The following is a 21,048-nucleotide window of genomic DNA, read 5'->3' as shown; positions in this document are numbered from 1 at the left end:
CAAACGGCAGGGTGAGATCTCACGAATGAGAGTCTCGCCCTTGGGAAGGAGGCTGTCAAGATGGAGATCGGGACGCAGAACGGGGCGCGCACCGACCATGACAGAGATTCGAAGATGAATGGGATCAATGGCGCGGGGATGGTGAAGCGCGAGCCCTCTCCAAACAAGGCGAAGGGAGGCGCAACACCGATGACGAATGGTTACGACACTCCAGTGGAAGCGGATGCGCCGAAGCAAGCGCAAGCAGCCTTGAACGCACCGGATCAAGCCTCCAAGATGGACAACCTGCCGCCCGAGATCGCGCACATCACGCAGAACTTCATCGGCATTCCGTTCTTGTTGCAGCGGCTGGCGCAGAAATCACATAACGACCTCCAAACGAAGATCGAGGAACTTGCAAAGATACCCATACCACAGGGGTCTCTGAATGGCAACGCAGGCACGGCGGAAGACAACTCGGAAGAGAATCAAAACAAGAAGGCTAACTTGCTGCACTTCATACAAGACATGCATGGCAAATGGGTCAAGGCTCTGGTGATTTCAGAATGGAGTAGGAAGGCCGAGCAGGTCAGCAAGTTGATCGATCTCAACGTTCACATCAACGAGCAGTTGGCGAAATATGATCAAGGCTTGGACTTCATGGGTCACATCAAGAGGGGTCTCTACCAGGCGCGATTACCAGATCCTGATCTCAAAACGGCGCTTCAAGTTCTGTCTACAGGTCAAGCGCCTTGGTTTCCTGAGGTACTGTGACTTCACTCTCGAAACGTGTTGGCCCTCGCTAATGATTAACAGTTCGGTTATATCGAACCCCCTCCCTTGACTACGGCAGAGCAGATAAAATGGATCAATGAGCTGAACACTCTGTTGTCTGTCCGGCTGAACCTCAAGGACCATGACAAGATCCCCTCTCAATTCAGAGATTACACCATCGACTCGGGCCGTGTCACGTTCAAAGTCGAGGGGGAGTTTGAGGTTGATCTAACAATTGCGGATGAGGACTTTGATAAGCAATTCTGGTTCATCGACTTCCGATTCACATTCTCGCCTGCGCCTCAAGACCTGTCCGAGGCATTGAGGGTGTTTTTGGAGATAAAGGTGAACGAGGCACTTGCCAATGATGGCCTTCGGGGCTGTTATGAACTTCTCCACGAGCTCACCCTCACACATAAGATCAATGAGCTACGAAGACAGGCTGTGCAGCTCAGCCGTGGTCGTTGGATCGAGAACATGAAGGTTGAGCGGCTGAACCGGGCTCTCTCAATACAGTACTGGACGAACCGTCTCCCCACTACCAACTCCAATTCTGGCCCGAAGAGTTGGATCATTGTGGGTGTCAATAGCGGGAGAACGACGAAGCCCAACTCGCCACCGACAACGAATCCCGCAAGTCATCTCGAGTTGCGCTGGTTCCAGGACGGGAAAGAGGTTCGCGACGTGGACGTGGCAGTCGACATCCAGGATATATCTGCAGAAACTCTCATCAAGAAGATCGTCGCGAAACATGTCGGGAACATACTGTCATCGATCTATGACAGGCTTCTTTCCAAGCCACGCTTTGAGAAGCGGCAAGCATCGATATCGCTGAGCATTGATACCGAGGACCCATCGGAATCGGCCTTGATAGTCCAGTTGACCCACGCGCAGTCATTGACTGTACGAATCAACCCAACCACAGGAATGTTCACCATGCAGCCCGCTGCGCAGTCATATATCTACAAGTGTGAAGCCTTCCTCAACCAGAGATCTCGAAATCTGGTAGAGGACGGCGTTATGCAAATAGAAAGCATCAGGTGGCAGAGCGCGTTTGGCGAACTCATCCGACTGGGCGAAGGCCAGGGCTGGCGGATGTCCCGACGGCCGGTCAATTCAGAAGAGGTCAAGCGCTTGCACGCTACCCGAGAGCCGCACAACATGCTGTGGCTCAGGCGGGAAGGCTGGGCTGCTCCTTGGTTTCTTGTTGTCTGTCTGAGCTTGGCCGGCGACACATGGTGGCTGGTAGAAGTGTAAGTTCACGTGGGTGTGGGGACTGTACCCAAAGACCGTATGCTGACAACTTTTAGCGATGCGCCCAACAACCCCAAGGTGGATTCGCCAAAACCTCGGGGTAACCAATTCATCCCTAGGAACAACATGATGTTCGAGCAATCGACTGCTCGGCTCAAATACTACAACCTTGTTCCGATTACATCCACGAATCCCAAATTCTCTGTCCCCTTCTTCACCGATCTCACCACGCTTACCACGGGCATGATTGCTCACATCAGTGACATAACGACTCTGGGAAAGAGCAGAATTCCATACGCACCAAAGTCCGCGATCAATCCTTACTTATCCTCTCGAATTAGGATGCCAGCGTTGTACGTCAGATTCGCTTCCATTCTCCCACCTCAGGGTGGCGACCGCAAGGCCCAGCGTACGAGGGACTCGTGGGCGGGAGAGTTCGTCAAGATCTTCTTCCGAGGCGTTCGCAACCCTCCATCTGCCTCCAGCAGATATTTCACGGTCTCTGCCGACGTCAGGGTAGATGTCAAAGACAAATCCAAATTTTCGCTTCTCAAGGGCCACGTCGATCATGATGTCTATTACCACACCCGTACCGGATCATTCAGGCTACATCTGCGGACCGAGATCGGAAAGTCATTTATAGATGCCCTTGCTACGCGTCTCAAGGCACTCGATAGGCTGGTTGAGTTTGTGGCTGCCATCAACAGCCGCGCAGGCACAGTGAAGTGCGAGAGCGTCACACTTCGCAAAGTCGTGTTCACCTACGGGCCCCCAAGCACGGATCAGCCGCCTGCGGATGGGCAGGTCTCGAGTCCATGGAGGGTCGTGCTGGACCTTGCGAAGAGCGAGAAAGTCAGCGTCACCCTCGAGAAGGGCAATCCGCACACAAGAATTCGGGACATGCTTGATAGACTTGTGAACTCGCCCGTTGGGTTTGAGCAGCTTCCGTTCTGGTTGCAAACGTCGCTGAGCCTTCAACGAGGCCTCGACGCGATGGAGGATGCATGGGTCGATATCGCCTCGGGCAACCAGGGCGAGCTCCAGATTGTGCCTCGCTCCATCGACTGGTTCAACATCCATTTGGACCTGCCCACCCAGGCGAACAAGCCTGCACGCCGCCTATGCCTCAGCGTCAGATGCAGGCAGCGCCGCGGACAGCTATGGTGGAGCCTGGAGCGGGCCCAGCGCTCAGGCGAGCCTCCCAGGAAGGACAATGACGAGTTTGACGCAGCCCTGCAGCCGGTCTTTGACTCGAGCGGTGATGGCTGGCTGGGCCACGGCAAGTCTGCTGTTGCCCAGTGCACGGGCACGGGCATCGAGGATCTATTGGCCAAGGTGAGCGATGCCTTGAAGGCTCTAGCCGCCGGAGGGGCTGCGCAACCCGCTGCTGGCTCGCAAGGGGCCGCGATAGTCCTGGACTAGAAATGGGGGGAGGAGGGGGTCGCGAGAGGCCCGGAAGGCCCGTGATACGATTGATAGCTTGATACCATGACGTGCCCAAGAAGATGGGGCTTATAATGAATACGTTGCTTTCGGCAATGGATCGATAGAGACCAATAAATAGTCAAAATGACAGCCTCTTGACATTGTCGATTTGGACCAGCTGCGGCTTCTTGCGCCTTCGTGCCTCCCGGACGGAAAATGAGTGATTCCAACGCCTACAAAGTGAGCTGAGTCTCTATGTCCTCTGGATGGTCGGGCCGGGCATCCTGACAGCTGTAAGGAGGATGATTCAAGTAGAGCAAGAGAGCACGAGGAGTCAAAAGTGCAGTGTCGTCTCCACCCATAGCGTGTATATATATATCTACCTGTTCTCCTCTGTAACCGATGATGTATATAGTACAGCAAACCAGGACCTATAGAATCCTGGTTGGAAGACACAAAAGAAATGTCTACAAGACAATGTTGAGGTATAAGAAAAGTCTCGTGTGCCCATGCCATGTATCATTCAACATCCATCGTACAGATCATCCCACCCAACACGCTATGAAAATGGCAAGAAAACCCCCACTGGAGAGAGAAAAGAGAAGAATATAGAAAAGTTTTCACATCGTGTGAAAAATATCGAAGGATTAGAGGCCAACAGATCAGTGGCCAGCCTTCAGTAGTCCGTCACGTCGAGGCACTCGAGCACGTCCAACACCTCCTGCGTGACAGACCTCTCGGGCTTCCTGGCGTACCCCTTGAGCACTCTCAGGCCGGCCCCGCAGGCCCGTCCCTCCTCGACGACCGCGTGCACGCCCTCGAGGCTCTTGCCCGCCTCCCTCATGGCCCCGCCGTCCGTCGTCACGGTGTCGGCGAGCTGGAAGCCGCTGTGCGCCTCGCCGGCCGCCTTCTCCATCTCGCATCGCAGGATCCAGCGCTCCCAGCTCCACGTCCCCGCGACGCCCGCGACGGAGGCCGCGGCGTCCGTGCTCCCAGGAAGGCTCCCCGGCGCCATGGCGTCCAGGCACAGAGTCTTGCCGCCCGCTGGGGGCGAGGGCTCCGGGCCGTTGGGTCCGTAGCGGACGGGGCCAGGCCTCACGGCGGGTTTCGGGCCGAGGGGCAGGACGGTCCACCCGCGGCGGACGTCCTCGAACCCGGCGCGCGACAGGCGCTGGAGGAATGACCTCGTCGGCGCAGGGTCGTAGCCCAGCGTCTTCAGCGTGAAGCCGAACTCAACGCTCTTGGCGAGGCCCAGGGGCCCGGCATTGACGATGTCCGAGTCCATGACGTTGAAGTCGACGTAGCCGCCCGGCTTGAGGACGCGCATGACCTCACGGAGGCAGCGGTCCCACTCGTCCTCGGCGTCCGCGACGTCAGAGGAGCGGAGGATGTTGTGCAGCTCCCGGGCCGAGACGACGTCGAACTGGTCGTCCGCAAAGGGCAGCCTGCCCAGGTTGTTGACGGCCACCTGCCTGTGGTTGGGCGGCCCGCGGATGTTGGAGTTGGACAGCTGGCGGATGGCCTTGGTGGTGACGGTGTAGACCTTGGCGTTCGGGTACTGCAACGCCGCGTGCCACGCCCAGTCGCACGCCGCCTGGCCGCCCAGGTCAAGGATGCGGAGGCGGTTGCGCGGCGCGCGGCGGCCCTTGCTAGGGGCGAGCGAGAGCCTCGCCAGCCGCTTGTGCACCGGCGCGCACACCAGCCTGCCGCCGTTGAGCATCTTGGTGGCGGCGACATGCCAGTTGGCGTTGGCCATCTGCTTCAGAGCCTCGGCCTCCTTGTCGAGGCGCATCTTCTCCGGGTCCTCGAACACCTCGTCATCACCGCGGGCGACGTTGGCGCTCATTCGCTTCTTGGCAGACTGGGGGACCACTGAGAGCTGGTACTTGCCCAGGAGACGGTCGCGGTGCTGTTCGCGAAGCGAGATGCGCGCAGCTTGTAGGGCCTCGAAGCGAGGGATACGGTGTACGAAAACGTCGGCGCGAGTGGAGCGCACAGTCATGAGTTGGAAAGCCCGGTAAAAGGCCGACTCTTGCCGCAGGAGCTTGGAGGGGAGGTTCCTTGGAATGTCGCCCTCGGCCGGTGCGAATGTGAGTCGGTTTGAGAAGCGGACCGACTTCTTGGCTGCTGGCGAGGCCGCGGAAATTGCTGTCTTCAAGACGGATCCCTTGGGCGGAGTCGTTGGGAACTTGTCTGAGTCCTCTGATGTTTCTTGTGACTTCTCTGTCTTGACTGCGGCTTTCTCTGGCTCCGTCTCTGCTTCCGCTTCCGTGGACTCAAAACCAACGCCTCTCAGGTACGCGAATTGCGCCCGGAGCCAAACTTCGGTACGGTTGAGGTGTGACGCAGAGATTTCTTGCTGCTTTCGGGCGTAGTTTGGGTCGTAGTCGACCACGATCTCTTTTACATGGTCTTCTTCCTTGGGTGATCTTGGTGATTGAACGTCCTCGTCGCCCTCGGGAAAGGATGGCAGTTGCGAGGGGGGAATTCTCCTCGCAGTGACGGGCTCCTGTTGGACTCGCTTCGCTGTCTGGATCTCCTCCTCAGCCGCCTCTGGCATCTCTACGACCTGCTCGACGGGTGAAGTCGACAAGTTGCCGCTGGTGATACGGAGCGGTCGGTCAATTTGGTCCAGTCTTGGTGGAGGCGGCATCACAGGCGCGGCGGCCATGTTCCACGGAACCCTGTAGAATTGCTCAGCTGTCGTTGACGTCGGGGGTGCAACATCGTCTGCTGGTGGGGTTTCGAGGTGCCATGTCGTTCGAGTGCGTGGGGAGAGGCCGGAGAAGAAACCTCCTGGTGAAGGTATGTCTAGCTTGGTCAGACCAGTCAGAGACCTCTGTTGAGCTGGTGAGAGCATGATCGTTGCCCTCGGCAGATTCCTGGTGATGAGACGAGGTGGTGCTGGTCTTGACTCTACCATTGGCTCCCTGGAGACGTCGATCGCTTGTTCGTGTTGCGGCCGGTCTTCCTCATCTGCCTCGGGGCCAGACAAGGCCTGTAGAGTGGCCAAGGCACCAGGTTGAAGGTGAATTCCGGTCCAGTCCCCATTATCCTCGGCATCCTCGTTACCCATGACTGGAGTAGGAGGCGCCGACATGTTCGCCAGCTGTTCGGACGTGAGGCTGCCATCTAGGGAGCCGTCGAGCGATGGTGGTGCCGAGATGGTCGGTATGGGTTGAGCTTGCTGAGCCTGCATGTAGGACAACATGGCTGGAGACATGGCGACAGCGGAAGGAGGTGTTGGGGGGATCGGCGATGCGAGTGTCTTCTTCAACTCTTGGTGCTTTGGCGACCACTTGACACTGTTCAGCTGGTGTCCACCCGGAATTACTAGTTGTGGCAGTGCTTTTCTGGCCTCGTTGGATGGTGCCTTCAGGGGAACCATAGGACCTTTTGACTTCCTATTCTTTGGCGCTCTCATCGACTCGATCTCAGGTTCGCTCTCGTCAGATACCCCGTACAGATCGTCAAACTCGGTCACATCGGTCATGACACTCTTCCTGTTCCAAGAGTTGGTTCGAGAGGACGAGCTCTGTGAGCTGCCCTCCTCACCGGAGGCCGAGGCCGACGAGGGTGAGGATGGCAGTGTTGGTGCGGTCATGAAGTGGAAGCCCCTTGGGGTAGGGAAGGCCCTTGGGGTCGGCAGGTCTTCGCTGGATATCGCATCGAGGGGAGCCAACCATGCCTGAAGCCTTTCCTGGTCTGCAGCCTTGTCCCTGGCAATCTTCCTCCTCATGAATGGTGACCGGGAGGGCGACGCGTGGTCCTCGTTCTCCTCCTCGATTATTGTATTAAGAGCACGGGGCCGCCTCCGACCCTGCGGAGTGGGCTCGTGGTCAGCATTTTGCGGGAGAATAACCAGTTCTGCCATTATAGGAAATTTTAAGTTGCAGTTGCAGTAGCACAAAATGCGGTCATCATAGGATATAAAAAGAACCCTATCCTCCGGAGGATCGAGACTGCAATACGACGCTCGGCGCCGTAGTGGGGAAAACAGGACTAGGAGATGAAATAAAAGGCTAACGATAGGATGGCTCGCACAGCGAAGCTCTCAAATCTCGCAAACTCGGTCGAGTTGTCGTGTAGAAAGGAAATGGGGAGAGGAGGAGGCCGTCCGTGGAGGACTGGGGTGACGGATTCAGTTTTATCAGAACGGCGACCTTGTCCCGTCTGGCAGGCGCCGGGCATCATGAGTCTCGCACAGAAGCCCCACAGTATCCCATCGAGCGGCTAATGGCGTGCAGCAGAGGACAGCAAACTCTGGGCAAGCCGGGCCAGCACGGCGATGGAGGTGTGACTTCACCTGCTTGGGCAGTGCTCGCGCGTTCCCCTGGTCGGCTGCGACCCAGCATGGCCCGCAGAACCCGTCACTTTGTGGGCGGACGCTCGCATGGAGGAGGGGGGGGGGAATGATGGGGTGCTCCCAGCTGCCCACGACGACATCAAGACGCGGGAGGGTTGCAGTGGACCGGCGCAGGCCAACCAGGACGTGCAGCAGGATGGTCCATTGAAGACACGACGAACGACTGGCTGGCGCGCGCCAAGTCAGATAGATCCAACATGGACCTCATTGGGAGGGAGCACTGCAGCGAGGCCGTCCAATGGTGGGTCGCAGCGCCTGCAGCGCGCCAACGTGGGCGCTTAGGATGCGTTGCCATTGTCACCCAACGCAGGTCGCCGGAAATAGCGGGCGCAGTGGGACAGGCGTCCATCCCCTGGTCGCATTGCAGGTACCAAAGTCCTTTTGTACGTCAGCCTCATCGTCTAGATAAATTGGCTGACCATGCCATGCCATGCCGTGCCGCACTGATGTCGCCATAGACGCCGTTTGGGGGCCGATTCCGAGAGACAACGGCCCTTCCTTGGTCCAAGGAGACGCGAGAAAAAAAGCAGCGCAAACGGGGTTGCACGATGATCCGGACCGTGGCCGTGAGCGACGGTGGCCGCTCTTTGCTGCAGCAAGTCGACGGCCAGCTGGCCGGCCACCCAGCGGGGACTGCGGAGACCTGAGACCGACAAGGTGTGGAGGGCTGCGCCGGGCTGTTCGAGATCAGACAATGCAATTGTTCAACATGCCCTTTGTTGGACACAGAGTCCGGCGGCTGCTGAATGTGATCTGGCATCGTTCCCGCTGGGTTGGGCGTGTGTGGGGGAAGGGGCCGTGGGGCGCAAGACATCCTTGACGCCTGCCCGCTGCGACGCTGCGGAAGATTTGCCCGAGCAAGAGTCACCGCCCCACTATCGGAGACAATCTCACCTTCCTCCTGACCTCCCTCTCAACCACTACACTTCAAGTAGACTGGCCGTTCACATATACCAACGAAATCGGTAATTTTTCTCCCCCAAGTTTCCAGATGGGTGGGTTAAGACTGGAATATTGTTGCGGACTTGCCCTTCCTCTCCTTGTTTAGCCAGTTCCTTCATTGACTCCTGCAGGCTTAGAAGAGCTACGCGCACTCTCCTCCCGCCCCTGCATGTCTCGGCTGCACCCGTACCAGACTTGGGACTCGATAAAGTCACATATATCCCACTTGCCCTGCCCCGCAAGCGATGTCTGGGCAATCATGCCCTCGCAAATTCTCCAAGAACGGAACCCCTGGGAACGTTTGCCGCGGCAAGGGCAGTAACGCTGGGCCTAGATGCCTTGACGGGGCTTGAATCATGACAGGAACTGGTAGTACCCTGGCCGGGGCAAGCCAATTGCGCACATCCACCGCGGCCAACGAGTTGACGCCGCTCTGCGACGATCATGCTTGGCCACAGATCCATGCTCGTATCATGTTCGTGTGTGGTGTTTCGTTTCTGATGGCGACTTCGAGTTTGCGCCGACCACTTGTTTCGAGCGCTATCTTCGCATCCACAACGCCGCGGACCAGGAGAGTCTTCGAACAGTAGCAGTTCGACTAGCGCCCCTTCACTAGAAATGTTATTGGGGCCGAACTGTGGATCATATGGGCTCTTGTAGAGACGAGAAGGTTTGCTTGTTGGAAGGTGAAGAATTCCAAGTCTCTGTGCGAGCTTTCAGTTTGTCGCCACTGTGTATACATAGGCTGTTATGGATGGACTTTTTGCATAGATGTGTGTTTTGTGACGACGAATTTTCTTGATGTCACTTCCTGCAATTCGTTGCAGGTAAGCACAATAGAGTCCAGAGTAGTCGAGTATGTGCAAAGGCTGGTTTCTAATTTGTGTCTCCGAGATAAATTTGGGGATACTAAAACCGGTGAGGAACATGGTTTCATGCAGCGGTAATGATGGCGAGACTATCCGCATGTGGACCTGTATCTTGAAACCCATGGAGGTGTCAGGAACGGTCGTGATCAAGCAATCCATGATACGCTGCTGCAAATGACATGACCTGTCATTGTGCCCACCCACTATCCACACTGCCTCAACCGCCGTGGAAGTATTGGTCGGTTGTCAGAAGAGCGGCTTTTGAGTCAACTTGTTGGTCGACGAGGCACGCTATAAGTCAGGGTCTGCACATTCGGCCCACCCCCTGATTCGGCCCACTCCACACCTGCGTGCACGTCAGGTCCACCCCATTACATATTACGCGTTTTCTTTATGATGGAATTTTCTCTTCTCTTTAAACTTTTAATATATTATTATTTATTAATTATAAAGCTATATATAGAAAAAGATATAGGTGCAATACTTAAGGCGATTTAAGTTAACATTAATATTTAAAAGGCTTCCTTATATTAAAGCATCCTAAAGATTATACTTTATAATTATTATTATAGCGCTTAAAATTATTTAAATGCCTTAAAATTTTAAATAAGGTTATTATAAATTTAAAAAATATATTTATTTAATTAAGTAATTAATTAAGTAATATTAAAGCTATTAATAATATATTTTAAAATAAGGTTTTTTATAGCTTAAATAGCTACTTTTTAAAAATATTAATTATTCTTTAATAAGCATTAATTAAGGGCTTTTCTTATTAAAAATCTTAAGATTTAAAGTATATAAAGCCATTAAATAATTTTAAGCTAAATAAATAAAGTAAAAATAAATATAATTAAAAAGTAATTTAACCTTTTTTAATTATTAATAATTATAAATATTTACTTAAAAAATTATTATAATATTAATAAGGAGGGTATAGCTAAAAGTAAGGAAAAGAATAATATTATTTTAAAACCTAAAGAAAGGAAGGTTATTATTTAAAAAAGTTATAAATTATATATATAAACTTCTTTTCTTAAGTATATCTTTATAATAAGTAAATTATACCCTTTCCTTATTATCTTTAAGGGAAAGTTAATTTAATAATAATAATTTAAAACCTTTAAGAATTATAAGAATTAAGAGTTTATAGTAATATTAAATGGTTAAATAAATAATATTATAATACTTAAGTAGCTATAAAAGATCTTTATTTCTTAAATAAAGTTAAATGCTTTTAAAGAATAATATTTATTAATAATAAATAGGTATAAAAGCTATTATATTTTAAAGTTTATATAAAAATGCTTTTTATATAAGATTTATTACCTTTATTTATCGTTATATACCTTATATATATTATAACCTCTTAATTTAAAAGTATTCTTTAGCCTTAAGGTAATATATAAGAAGGAAGCAAGTCTTTTAAACCTTTATATTAATAATATTTATATTAAGAAGTAATTATTCCTTTATTATTATTAAAAGGTAAGATTTATAGTATTTAAAAAGAAGTATATGCTTTTTAAGTAATAAGGGATTAATTTATAGCTAATTAATATAGCTAAATTATTAATAAATGCAATTATGCTTAAAAACTTTAATAAAATAATATTTATACTTATTTTTAATAATGCTATAAGAATTAAAAGACTTAAATTAATTATTTTAATATTTATTAAGCTATAAAAAAGGGTTTTTTTAACTTTTAAAGCATTTTAAAAGATATAAATTACTTTTATTAATTATAACTTATAAAAATACTTAATTATAACTTAATAATTATTCTTTAAAAAAGTTTAAAAAGGATATAATAAAAAAGATTAGTAATTAATAATGCTTTTATAAGAAAATTAAGTTTTTAAAGATAAATTAGTAGCTATAATACTTTAAAAGAAAAAAAAGGTTAAAATAAGCTTAAGCTTAATCCATATTTATTAAAATTAAGTATATATATAAGGCATAAATTAATATTAATATAATTAAAGATAATTTAGTAAAAATAAATATTTTTAAAGATACTATAAATATAAAGGAATGCATTGTTATGGGTGGTGATGATAATTTAGAGTGACTTTAATTGAAGGGGTGGTGTGGCGAGGAGGATCGTTTTGGTGGGCCGAATCAGGGGGTGGGCCGAATGTGCAGACCCTGACTTACCGGCAAGCCGCAGGGAATCCCGCCGCATATGAAAGAGCCCATCGCCGCCGGGCAAAAAACTATGGAGCAGCTCGTGAGGCTCAAACTTCGTGTGGAATAGTTCGCAATCTCAAGTCGCCCTCAGAAATTGGCCGTGATAGCTGGTCACAGAGCCAGTATTGGATTGACTTGCCAGCAGGCGCAATTATTCGGACAGAACTAGTCGGTAGAGAATATGTTCCCCAGGCTTGTAGAGTTCAGACACATGGAGTGTTTTCTGTGCAGACTTCGTTGTACCATTCTTCCCATGAACCCGGTGACATCTAACCCTGCTTCGGGCTCTGTGTCGCACAATCGTGTGCCACTGACCTTGATTTCAATGCCTGGCTGTAATGAATTCCTATGCCACAGCAGTCAATTCGCATTGATCTATCCCCTAGTGCCTCCTCCCTCTTCTTTTCTAACAATCCTCACACCCCACTCTCCCATAAACCCAAACTTCTTTCCACACCTCACCTCAGTCCTATGACCTCAGCTTTCAGTAGCGATGCTACTAATTGGTAATACCCAGGCCCCCCTTCTCCCTCTCCTTGCTATCCTCGCCGTAGTAATATTGCGTCCATCGACAACTCTGAGTCAGCTGGGCTCCTGCATTCAGGAAGTGGCACGCGAAGAGCAGATAGTTCTTGGGGGTGACGGCTAGGGAGTAGCGCATGAAAGTGAAGGCGTATATGGTGAGAGCGCCTGTCATAGGACCAGAGATCCTAGATCAAAGCATCAGCCTCACGTACGAACGGCAGGCTTCTTTCAACTGGCGATAGACTTTGTTTCCAGGGTTGTTTGGTCTAGTTAGCATTCCGGGGTCCATCTTACAAATCTGGACTCTTGTAGGTATCAAGGATTGCCGCGACTGGGGTTCCAAAATTTGAGGCTGGGCCCCAGAAGTCTGCATCTTGTAAGTATGGTTCAACACAGGAGTCCAGCAAGGAAATATGAATCGACCTGCTCAACCGTTCAATGATAACTAAACATTCAACATACGGGTAGAACAGAAGTAATCAGAGACCTTGTTTGACCTAATTTTCTGGTTCAAGGCTCGAATAAATGCGAATGCTCCGGACATGGCTGGATTCCCGTGCGTGCCGCGGTGGCACGTTCAACTTGCTGAGTTCAAGGTGGTGGAGCTGAGAGGCTGAATGGGAGGGACGATTAGGCGTGTTGGAATTTGAGAATTTGACGGGAAGCCCCCTTTTTTTTTTGGTCCGTAGCCGGAGCTTTGCTGCGCGGCGGCAACATTGGAAGGATTCGATGCGTGATCTCTGGATTGTGATATGTGATCTTAGTGCCTTTGTAGGGTTAAGCAAGTGGGTTTGAACCAACGACCTGGATTCTGAGTCACTCAAACCTTCCCGATTCGTATGCCCACTAGTATTCCACCACTTACTACTACCGTGGGAATGATCCACAACCAAAGTCTGATTTGCACCTACCCTCCACGATGACTTCAGCCTTCAATGTGAAAGCAGCTCTCCCGGGACGGAGGCTCTGATCGTTGGACTGAAGCTGACAATATCGACTGGCACACCAGTGTATCATGCCAAAGATGTCATCGGGCAGAATGACGAGATGTCGACTGGCCAACAGAGACAGAATCAAGCAAGGTCTAGTGTGAAAAGGTTTTCGGATGTCATTCATTGTCTTTTAGGGGATAGTTACGCTCCACATTTGGGAACATTGAGAAACATCGAGCCGAGCATCATTCAGACTTCAACGATACAGGATAATACTCTCTGTACATGATCATTGGGAGGCTGAGACTAGCCCAACTGACACAACGGCATGTTGTCAAGATTGTCGAAATTCTCATAGCGATATAAGCCTTGGTCTCTTAAGGTGAACCACCAATGCAGAAAGAAATGCCGAGCCGACAATAGACAAGTTCGACGACAACATATCAATCACAAAACAGGTAGGAAAGCGAAAAACACTCAATGTCAGCCAACCTTCTGTTTACGGCTTCCAGGCCGCATACCCAAGCTTTCGACGTGGCGAGCAACCGGCTTGGCTGGGCGCAACGCGTCAAGGTTTCAGGTCAAACTCCGCCATGCAAAAGCCAAGATGAAAATTGTGAAGTCGACGCGGCGGAAGGCCCAAGCTGTCTTTCCACCCACAATCAACCCACTGCAACTGTTGGCAAGTACGACCCTCGTTACTTGGAAGGCTACTTTAGTTATCCCCTCCGGGGCATGTAGCCTCTTAGAACTTAAACAAAATAATACCAATACATAATTGCTTCCTATATAATTATTATATATATAAGAAACCTATTAATATTAATTAGTGGTTATAGGTATTATAAATTAATAAGGTAAAAAAGGCAATCCTATAAGGATTTCCCTAATTTAAAAATTATATTCTTCTTATTAATAAGCATTATATAATAATAATTACTTCTTTAAGCCTCTTTATATTATTAAATTCCTTAAGTAAATATTGCAAAGATTAAATAAATTAAATAGCATTTCCTGCAATATCTATATATATATTTATTGCTATTTAAGAGATATGCATTTATTATATATAAAACTTTATTAAAAACAAACTTATTTTTAAATTCTTTTTAAAACTTAGCAAAACTTAATAAAGCTTTATTTTATTAAATAAATAAAACTTATAATTATTATAATTATTAAATAAATAAAGCTTATAATTATTATAATTATTAAAGTTAATATAATGCTATATTATAAGTAAATGTAAGTTATATATTATACTTTTAATTAATATAAAAGGACTTAATAATGGGAAAAAGCCCTAGCTTTTAAGGCTTAAAGAAATTAATAACTTTTTCCTTTTAATAATTATAACTTACTTATTATTAAATTATTATTATTAACTTACTCTTAAATATTACTTATTTTATTAATATTTCTTTATTTTATTAATTTTATTTCTTATAATATTTATTATAAAAATTTATAAATATAGCTAATAATATTAAGAAGCTATTAGCTTTTATTAAAGGGTATATAATTAATAAAATGCTTGCTTAAACTTTAATTAATTTAACTTATTATAAATATATTAACTTAAAATTATAGTTTATGGCCCTTATATAAGGAGCATTAATAAAATATTTAATTACTTACTTAATAAATACTTTAATAAGCTATATATAATAAAACCTTTATAATAATAACCTTTTTATTACTTATTATAAAGATTATATAATATAAATATAGGTAATATTTAAAGCATTATTAAATTTTTATTAATAATATTTAAAAGTCTTTCTTTAAATATAAGATATTTATATAAAATATAATAATTAATTTATAATATTATAATTAATTATTATAGCTTAAGCTAAGGAAAGATTAAAATAAATTAATAATAAGCTTTATAATACCTTATTAACTTTAAAATTAAGCATAAATAAATATTATATATAACTTTAAAGATAGTAATTATAAGCATAGCCCTTATAAGAGCTATGGGCAGGCTTTAAATAATAATAATTATTAAAAGGATAGTTCTTAAAATAATATTTATTACTACTATTAGCTTTAAGTATATAATTATAGAATTTAAACTTAATAATGCAATTTATTAAAAATTAATATAATTAGCAGGGCTTATTATTATTAATAAAAAGATAGAAATAAAGCTTATATTAAAGATATATATTATATTTAATATAACCTTAAGCTACCTTAAAAATACCTTTACTAAATAAAAAGTATAACCTATATAAAACTCTTTCTTTATAATATATTCTTAATAAATACTTAAATTTAGTAAAGTTAATATAGTTTATAAAAACCTTTAATAACTTTTATAAGTATATTAAGGATTTATATAATTTATTAAATAATAAAATAAAGATATTTTTTAATATTTATTATTATATTAAAATTTAGCTAAGTTAATTTTATATAGTTTTTCCTTAAATATTTAAAGATTAAGCTAAGGCTTATTATCTTTATTTTATAAATTAAATTAATATATTTATAATAATATGCTTTAAAATTAAGATATATTTTAATATAAACCTTAATTATTAATATTATTATATAAATTAAATAATAATAATATTTATAAAAATAAAAGTATAAAACTTAAATAAAGACTTATATAAGGTTTTATATTTAATGCTTAATAAGCTATAACTTTATTAATAAGCATTAAGTTAAGATTATGCTAAAAAGGATAACTTAAGAATAATAATAATTAAAGCTTATAAAAGAATTTCTAAGCTAAAAATAGCTTTTTTTAAGTTAGCTTAATTATATAAAGAGTTATTTTTAAATCTAAGATTTATAATAAAAACATAACTTAGTTATATAATTATAATTTATATTATAAATAAAGTTTTAAATTAATATTATATTAATTATAAATATAATGATTAAAAGTTAAAGAAAGGATAATAGTTATAATTTTAAGTATTTTAAGGAAATTAAAGATTTAGTTAATTAAACCTAAATTATTTAAGCTTTAAGTAGCTAAGATTTTATAATATTAGCTATAAAGCTTAAAATAATAATGCTTATAAAAAAGAAAGAGAATAACCTTAAAAGAAAAGATATTATATTTATAAGAAGGAGGAATGTTAATTAATTAAATATTTAGCTAATAAGCAATATTTAATAAAAAAAATTTACTTAATATAATGTAAATATAAAGGTTATAATAATAACTTTAATACTTTTTTAAGTAAGTTTAAGGGATATAAAATAAATAATAAAAATAAATTTTATAAATATAAAGATAAATAAGATTAAGATAATAATTATAATAGCAATACTTATATTATAAAGGTAGGACTTAATAAAAAGGTTTATTATATAAATATTAATTTTTTAGCTAATAAAGTATTTATATATTAAATTATTAAAAATAATATCTTTTAAATAAAAATAATTATCATAATTAATTAATTTATCTTAAAAAATAAATATAATTAAACTTATTTTTAAGGAATCCTATTAAATATTAAAGTATTATTAGTATTTATAGCTAAATATAAGTAATTTCTTATATTATAATAAAAAAACTTAAAGTATTAAATTAATATAATTATTATAAGAAAAGCTAAAGTTAAATTTAATAATAAAATAATTATTAATTTATTTAGCATAATAAAAGTTTTTACTTTAATTAATTATATTAACTTTTATATTTTTTAAGCATAAACCCTATTCTTACTTTACTTAATAAATATAAATAAGCTTTAAGTATATTATAATAATATTATAAATAAAATAATTTCTTTTAATGGTATAATTATTATATTAATACTTAAAAAATAGGGTTACTTATAGTTTTTCCTAAACTAAACTATTAATGCTATATATTTCCTTTAAAAAATAAAAATAAAGAAACTTTACCCATGCTTTAAATACTTATTATAAATTAATTATGCTAAATGCTTAAAAAAGCTAGTAATTTAAATATTAATAAATAAATAATAATAAAGATTAAAAAGATATATTATTATTATTAAATAAATAAACTTATGCTTAAGCATTTTAAGTTTATATTATATAATAATTATAAATTTAACTATAAAATCTTAATTAATATAATATATTTAAGCAAATATTTAATTCTTTATATTATAAACTAAGTTACTACTTTCTAAAGAGCAAAATTCTTAAAATTTATATTTATAAAAACTATATAATAAATACTGCAAATGCTTTAAATTAATATATATTAAGAACTATTAAATATTATTAAATATAATATAAAAACAAACTTTATATCCTTGGAATTCCATTTAAAGGCATAAATAATGGAAATTAAATATAAATAAGTTTCCATAAAAATATATTAATTCATTAAAAAAATTAAGAAATATTATTAAGCCCTTAAATAAGCATATAAAATCCTATATATTAAATTATATAATAATATAAATAATAATATTATTTTATAAATAGCTATAAAAGCTATTAATAATATTATTAAACTAAATAAATTAATCCTTATACTTTTAGTTTTTAATGCTTATTTATAAGTATTGCATAAGTTATTATTATTATTATTAATATAAAAATAAGTAAAAGTTATTTTAAAGGCTATAAAGATATTGTAAAAAACCATAGCTAAATAATAAGTATAAAATATATTAAATATTAAAGTTAAACTTATCTTTAATATAAAATATTTATTATAATATAAAGTTTGTATATAAAAAGAGAAAAAGAGATAAAAGGGTTTATATAAGGTTATTATTATAAATAATTATAATATAACCTTAAATATGCTAAATAAAGCTATAATATTTAAGTTAATAATTATTTAACCATATTATTAAAATAATAATAAGGAAATGCAATCCTTATAAGCAAAAAACCTAGCCATAAAACCTTAAATATAATCTATTATATAATCACTATTACTAAAGATAAAAAACTGCATTATTATATTATATATCTTAAAAAAAAAATTATAATTTAATAATTAAATTAAGATAAAATAAAGTTATTATAACATTAAGCTTATTATTTAAAGAATTTAATAACATAAAAATTAATAATCTTATTATTAAAGGTATTTTTTAAATTAAGAAATAATTAATAAAGTAATATAATAAACATTATTTCTTTAAGTTTTGCATAATATAAAAAGTAAAAGATAAAATTATAAAACCTTATAAAAAATCCCAATTTATTATTTAAAGTTATAATAATAATAAAAAGAAATTAATCTTAATGCAAAGCTTAATTATTTAAAGAATAAGCTAATAAATAATCCTTATATTTACCTCTTTATTAATTTAAAAAAAAGGCATAATTCTTATACTTTAAGATATTACTTAAGCCTACTTTTAAGCAAAGTTAAAATTATATAAAACAATCCTTATAAAGCTATTAAAAAAACTAAAAAATAAATACCCTTTAAGCATAATTATTTATATTATCTAACTCTTATATAATATAGCAAAATCCAGCGTTTATTAATTTAATATATATTAAAAATATTATTAATAAAAGCTTAAAATAAATTGCTTTATATATAATTCTTACTTAATAATTATAAAGCCTATATAACCCTTTAAAATAATAAATATATAAATAAATAATATATTAATTCTATTTATATTAAAATTTTAAAATAAAAAGGAAATTAAGATAAAAGTTATAAAATTATAAGGAAAATTAAAATAAGAGTTAATATTTAAAAACTTAATAAATTATAATAAGGCTTGCATAATCATAAACATTACCAGCTTAATTATTATTTAATAAAAGGGATAAACCAATAAACTTACCCTTATTAATGCAATAATTAAAAACGCTTCTTAAAAATACCTTAAATAAAGAGCTTATAAAGCATATATAGCTTTAATTTATTAATTAAAAGCTTTATATAATCTTTTAATAGTTATATAAATATAAAACCTAAAGATAAGAAATTATAAAAGCTTAAATATATAATTATTATAATAAATAAATAATGCTATGCAAGGAATTAAGTATATACCCTTAAATCTTAAAATAGCAAAACTTTTTATATTTATAAATAAATTATTTATAAATAACTAAAACTTAATATTTTAATTTAAATATATTATTATCCTTATAAATAAAACTTATAAGGAAATTAAGGAATTTATAATAATAAGCAATATTTTTTATTAATTATTAATAAAATATAAATATATTATTTAAAGCATATTAATAAGTAAAATTTATAATATAATAAATAAAGTAAATATTAAAATCTTCTTAGCTATAATAATTAAGATAATTATAAAATAATTCTTATTATTAAATATACCCTTAATTATTTATATAAACTTATATAACTTATATAAATGCCTTATAAAGCTAGAAATAATAAAGAAAAAGCACCTTATAATTAATATTATATTATTATAAGAATTATATAAAATAAGAAAGATTGCTAAAATAAGGTAAATAAATAAAAAAGATAACCTTATTAATATAATAATAAAATTAACTTTAAATACTATATTATAAAAGTTTATTAATAATAATAAGCTTTATATATAAGTAAATAAGTTAATTAAGAAACCTAAAATAGCCCTTTTTTATTAAGGAAAAAGTAACTTATTATTAATATCTTTTCCTTTTAACCTTATTATCATTAATTGCAAAATCTTATACCTTTTAAACTTAAACCCTTAATATAAACTTTAATCTTTTATACTTTAATTAAAACCTTTTTAATATCTTATTATATATAAAGATAACCTTATAATTATTAATATTATTAATAATTATTATTTTAAAGTTAACCTTATTATTATTATTACCTTTTGCTATTATTTATTAATAATAATATTAAAACCAACTTTTATTAAATTTATTTATAACTTATTAACTTTTCTTATAATTAAAAAATAAATTAATAATTATTATATAATAATTGCAAAGTTTTATATTATAAACATTTATTTTAATTATTAAATTTCTATAAAATCTTTTTCCTTTTTATTATAATAAAGAATATTAATAATAACTTATAAAAATTATTTAATACTTTTATTAATATACTTTATAAGGATAATAATAATAAGCAAAATTATTTAATAAATATTGCATTTACTTTCCGCGCTAAGAATATATTTAATATAATCATTATTATGGTTGCTATTAATATAGCTAGTATTAAAAGTAGCCTTATTGCAACCCTTAATTAAAATTAGGATTTTCTTATAAACATTGCAATTATAACCTTAATTAATAAAATAAGCTTTATAATTATAACCTTAATTAATAAGATAAATATTGTAATTATAACCTTAATTAATAAAATAAATATTATAATTACATTCTTATTAAGCAATAAAATAAAGATTAAAATTATTATTAAGGCTATAAAAAAGGCTAAAATTACCTTAATTAATAAAAATAAAAATAAGCTTATTAATTTTACTAATTCTTATAATAAGGTTATTGCTAATAATGCTTATTTAATAAATATTAATAAGAATATTAATAATAATAACTCTTATTTACTTACTTATTTAATAAATATTAATAAGAATATTAATAATAATAACTCTTATTCGCTTAATATTAATAATAATTCAATTATTATTAATAATAAAGATAATTAAAATTAAGTTAATAAAATTTTAATAAAAATCGTAAAAACTATCTTTAACTTTACTTTTATGTTAAGCATTAAAAAAAGTAAGCTATTTATTAAGGTTAATTTTTATAAAATTATTAAAATTAATAAGCTAAAAATTATAATTATAACTTAAGCTAAAATATTTTTCTTAAATAATGTTATTATAATAATTATTATTTAAATTATTAA

At 38.3% G+C, this 21,048-nt stretch overlaps 3 protein-coding genes across 3 annotated transcripts; 1 reads left to right on the top strand and 2 right to left on the bottom strand.

The window, feature by feature from the left end:
• Window positions 1–60: 60 nt before the first annotated feature.
• Window positions 61–3,429, top strand: INS49_008387 (uncharacterized protein; the record flags this gene model as incomplete). Its single annotated transcript, XM_043169130.1, has 3 exons — window positions 61–744; window positions 796–2,006; window positions 2,064–3,429. The coding sequence occupies 3 exons, from the start codon at window positions 61–63 to the stop codon at window positions 3,427–3,429; spliced, it is 3,261 nt and encodes a 1,086-aa protein (XP_043026810.1).
• A 679-nt stretch (window positions 3,430–4,108) lies between these two features.
• On the bottom strand, window positions 4,109–7,306 carry INS49_008386 (uncharacterized protein; the record flags this gene model as incomplete). Its single annotated transcript, XM_043169129.1, has 1 exon — window positions 4,109–7,306. One exon carries the CDS (start codon window positions 7,304–7,306, stop codon window positions 4,109–4,111), a length of 3,198 nt encoding a protein of 1,065 aa, XP_043026809.1.
• A 4,995-nt stretch (window positions 7,307–12,301) lies between these two features.
• INS49_008385 (uncharacterized protein) lies at window positions 12,302–12,871 on the bottom strand (the record flags this gene model as incomplete). Its single annotated transcript, XM_043169128.1, has 3 exons — window positions 12,302–12,512; window positions 12,622–12,694; window positions 12,790–12,871. The coding sequence occupies 3 exons, from the start codon at window positions 12,869–12,871 to the stop codon at window positions 12,302–12,304; spliced, it is 366 nt and encodes a 121-aa protein (XP_043026808.1).
• Window positions 12,872–21,048: the final 8,177 nt, after the last annotated feature.

Source organism: Diaporthe citri (assembly GCF_014595645.1).
Source record: "Diaporthe citri strain NFHF-8-4 chromosome Unknown scaffold_3, whole genome shotgun sequence".
NCBI classification, from domain to species: domain Eukaryota; kingdom Fungi; phylum Ascomycota; class Sordariomycetes; order Diaporthales; family Diaporthaceae; genus Diaporthe; species Diaporthe citri.
This window is presented reverse-complemented; position numbering and strand designations above follow the sequence as displayed.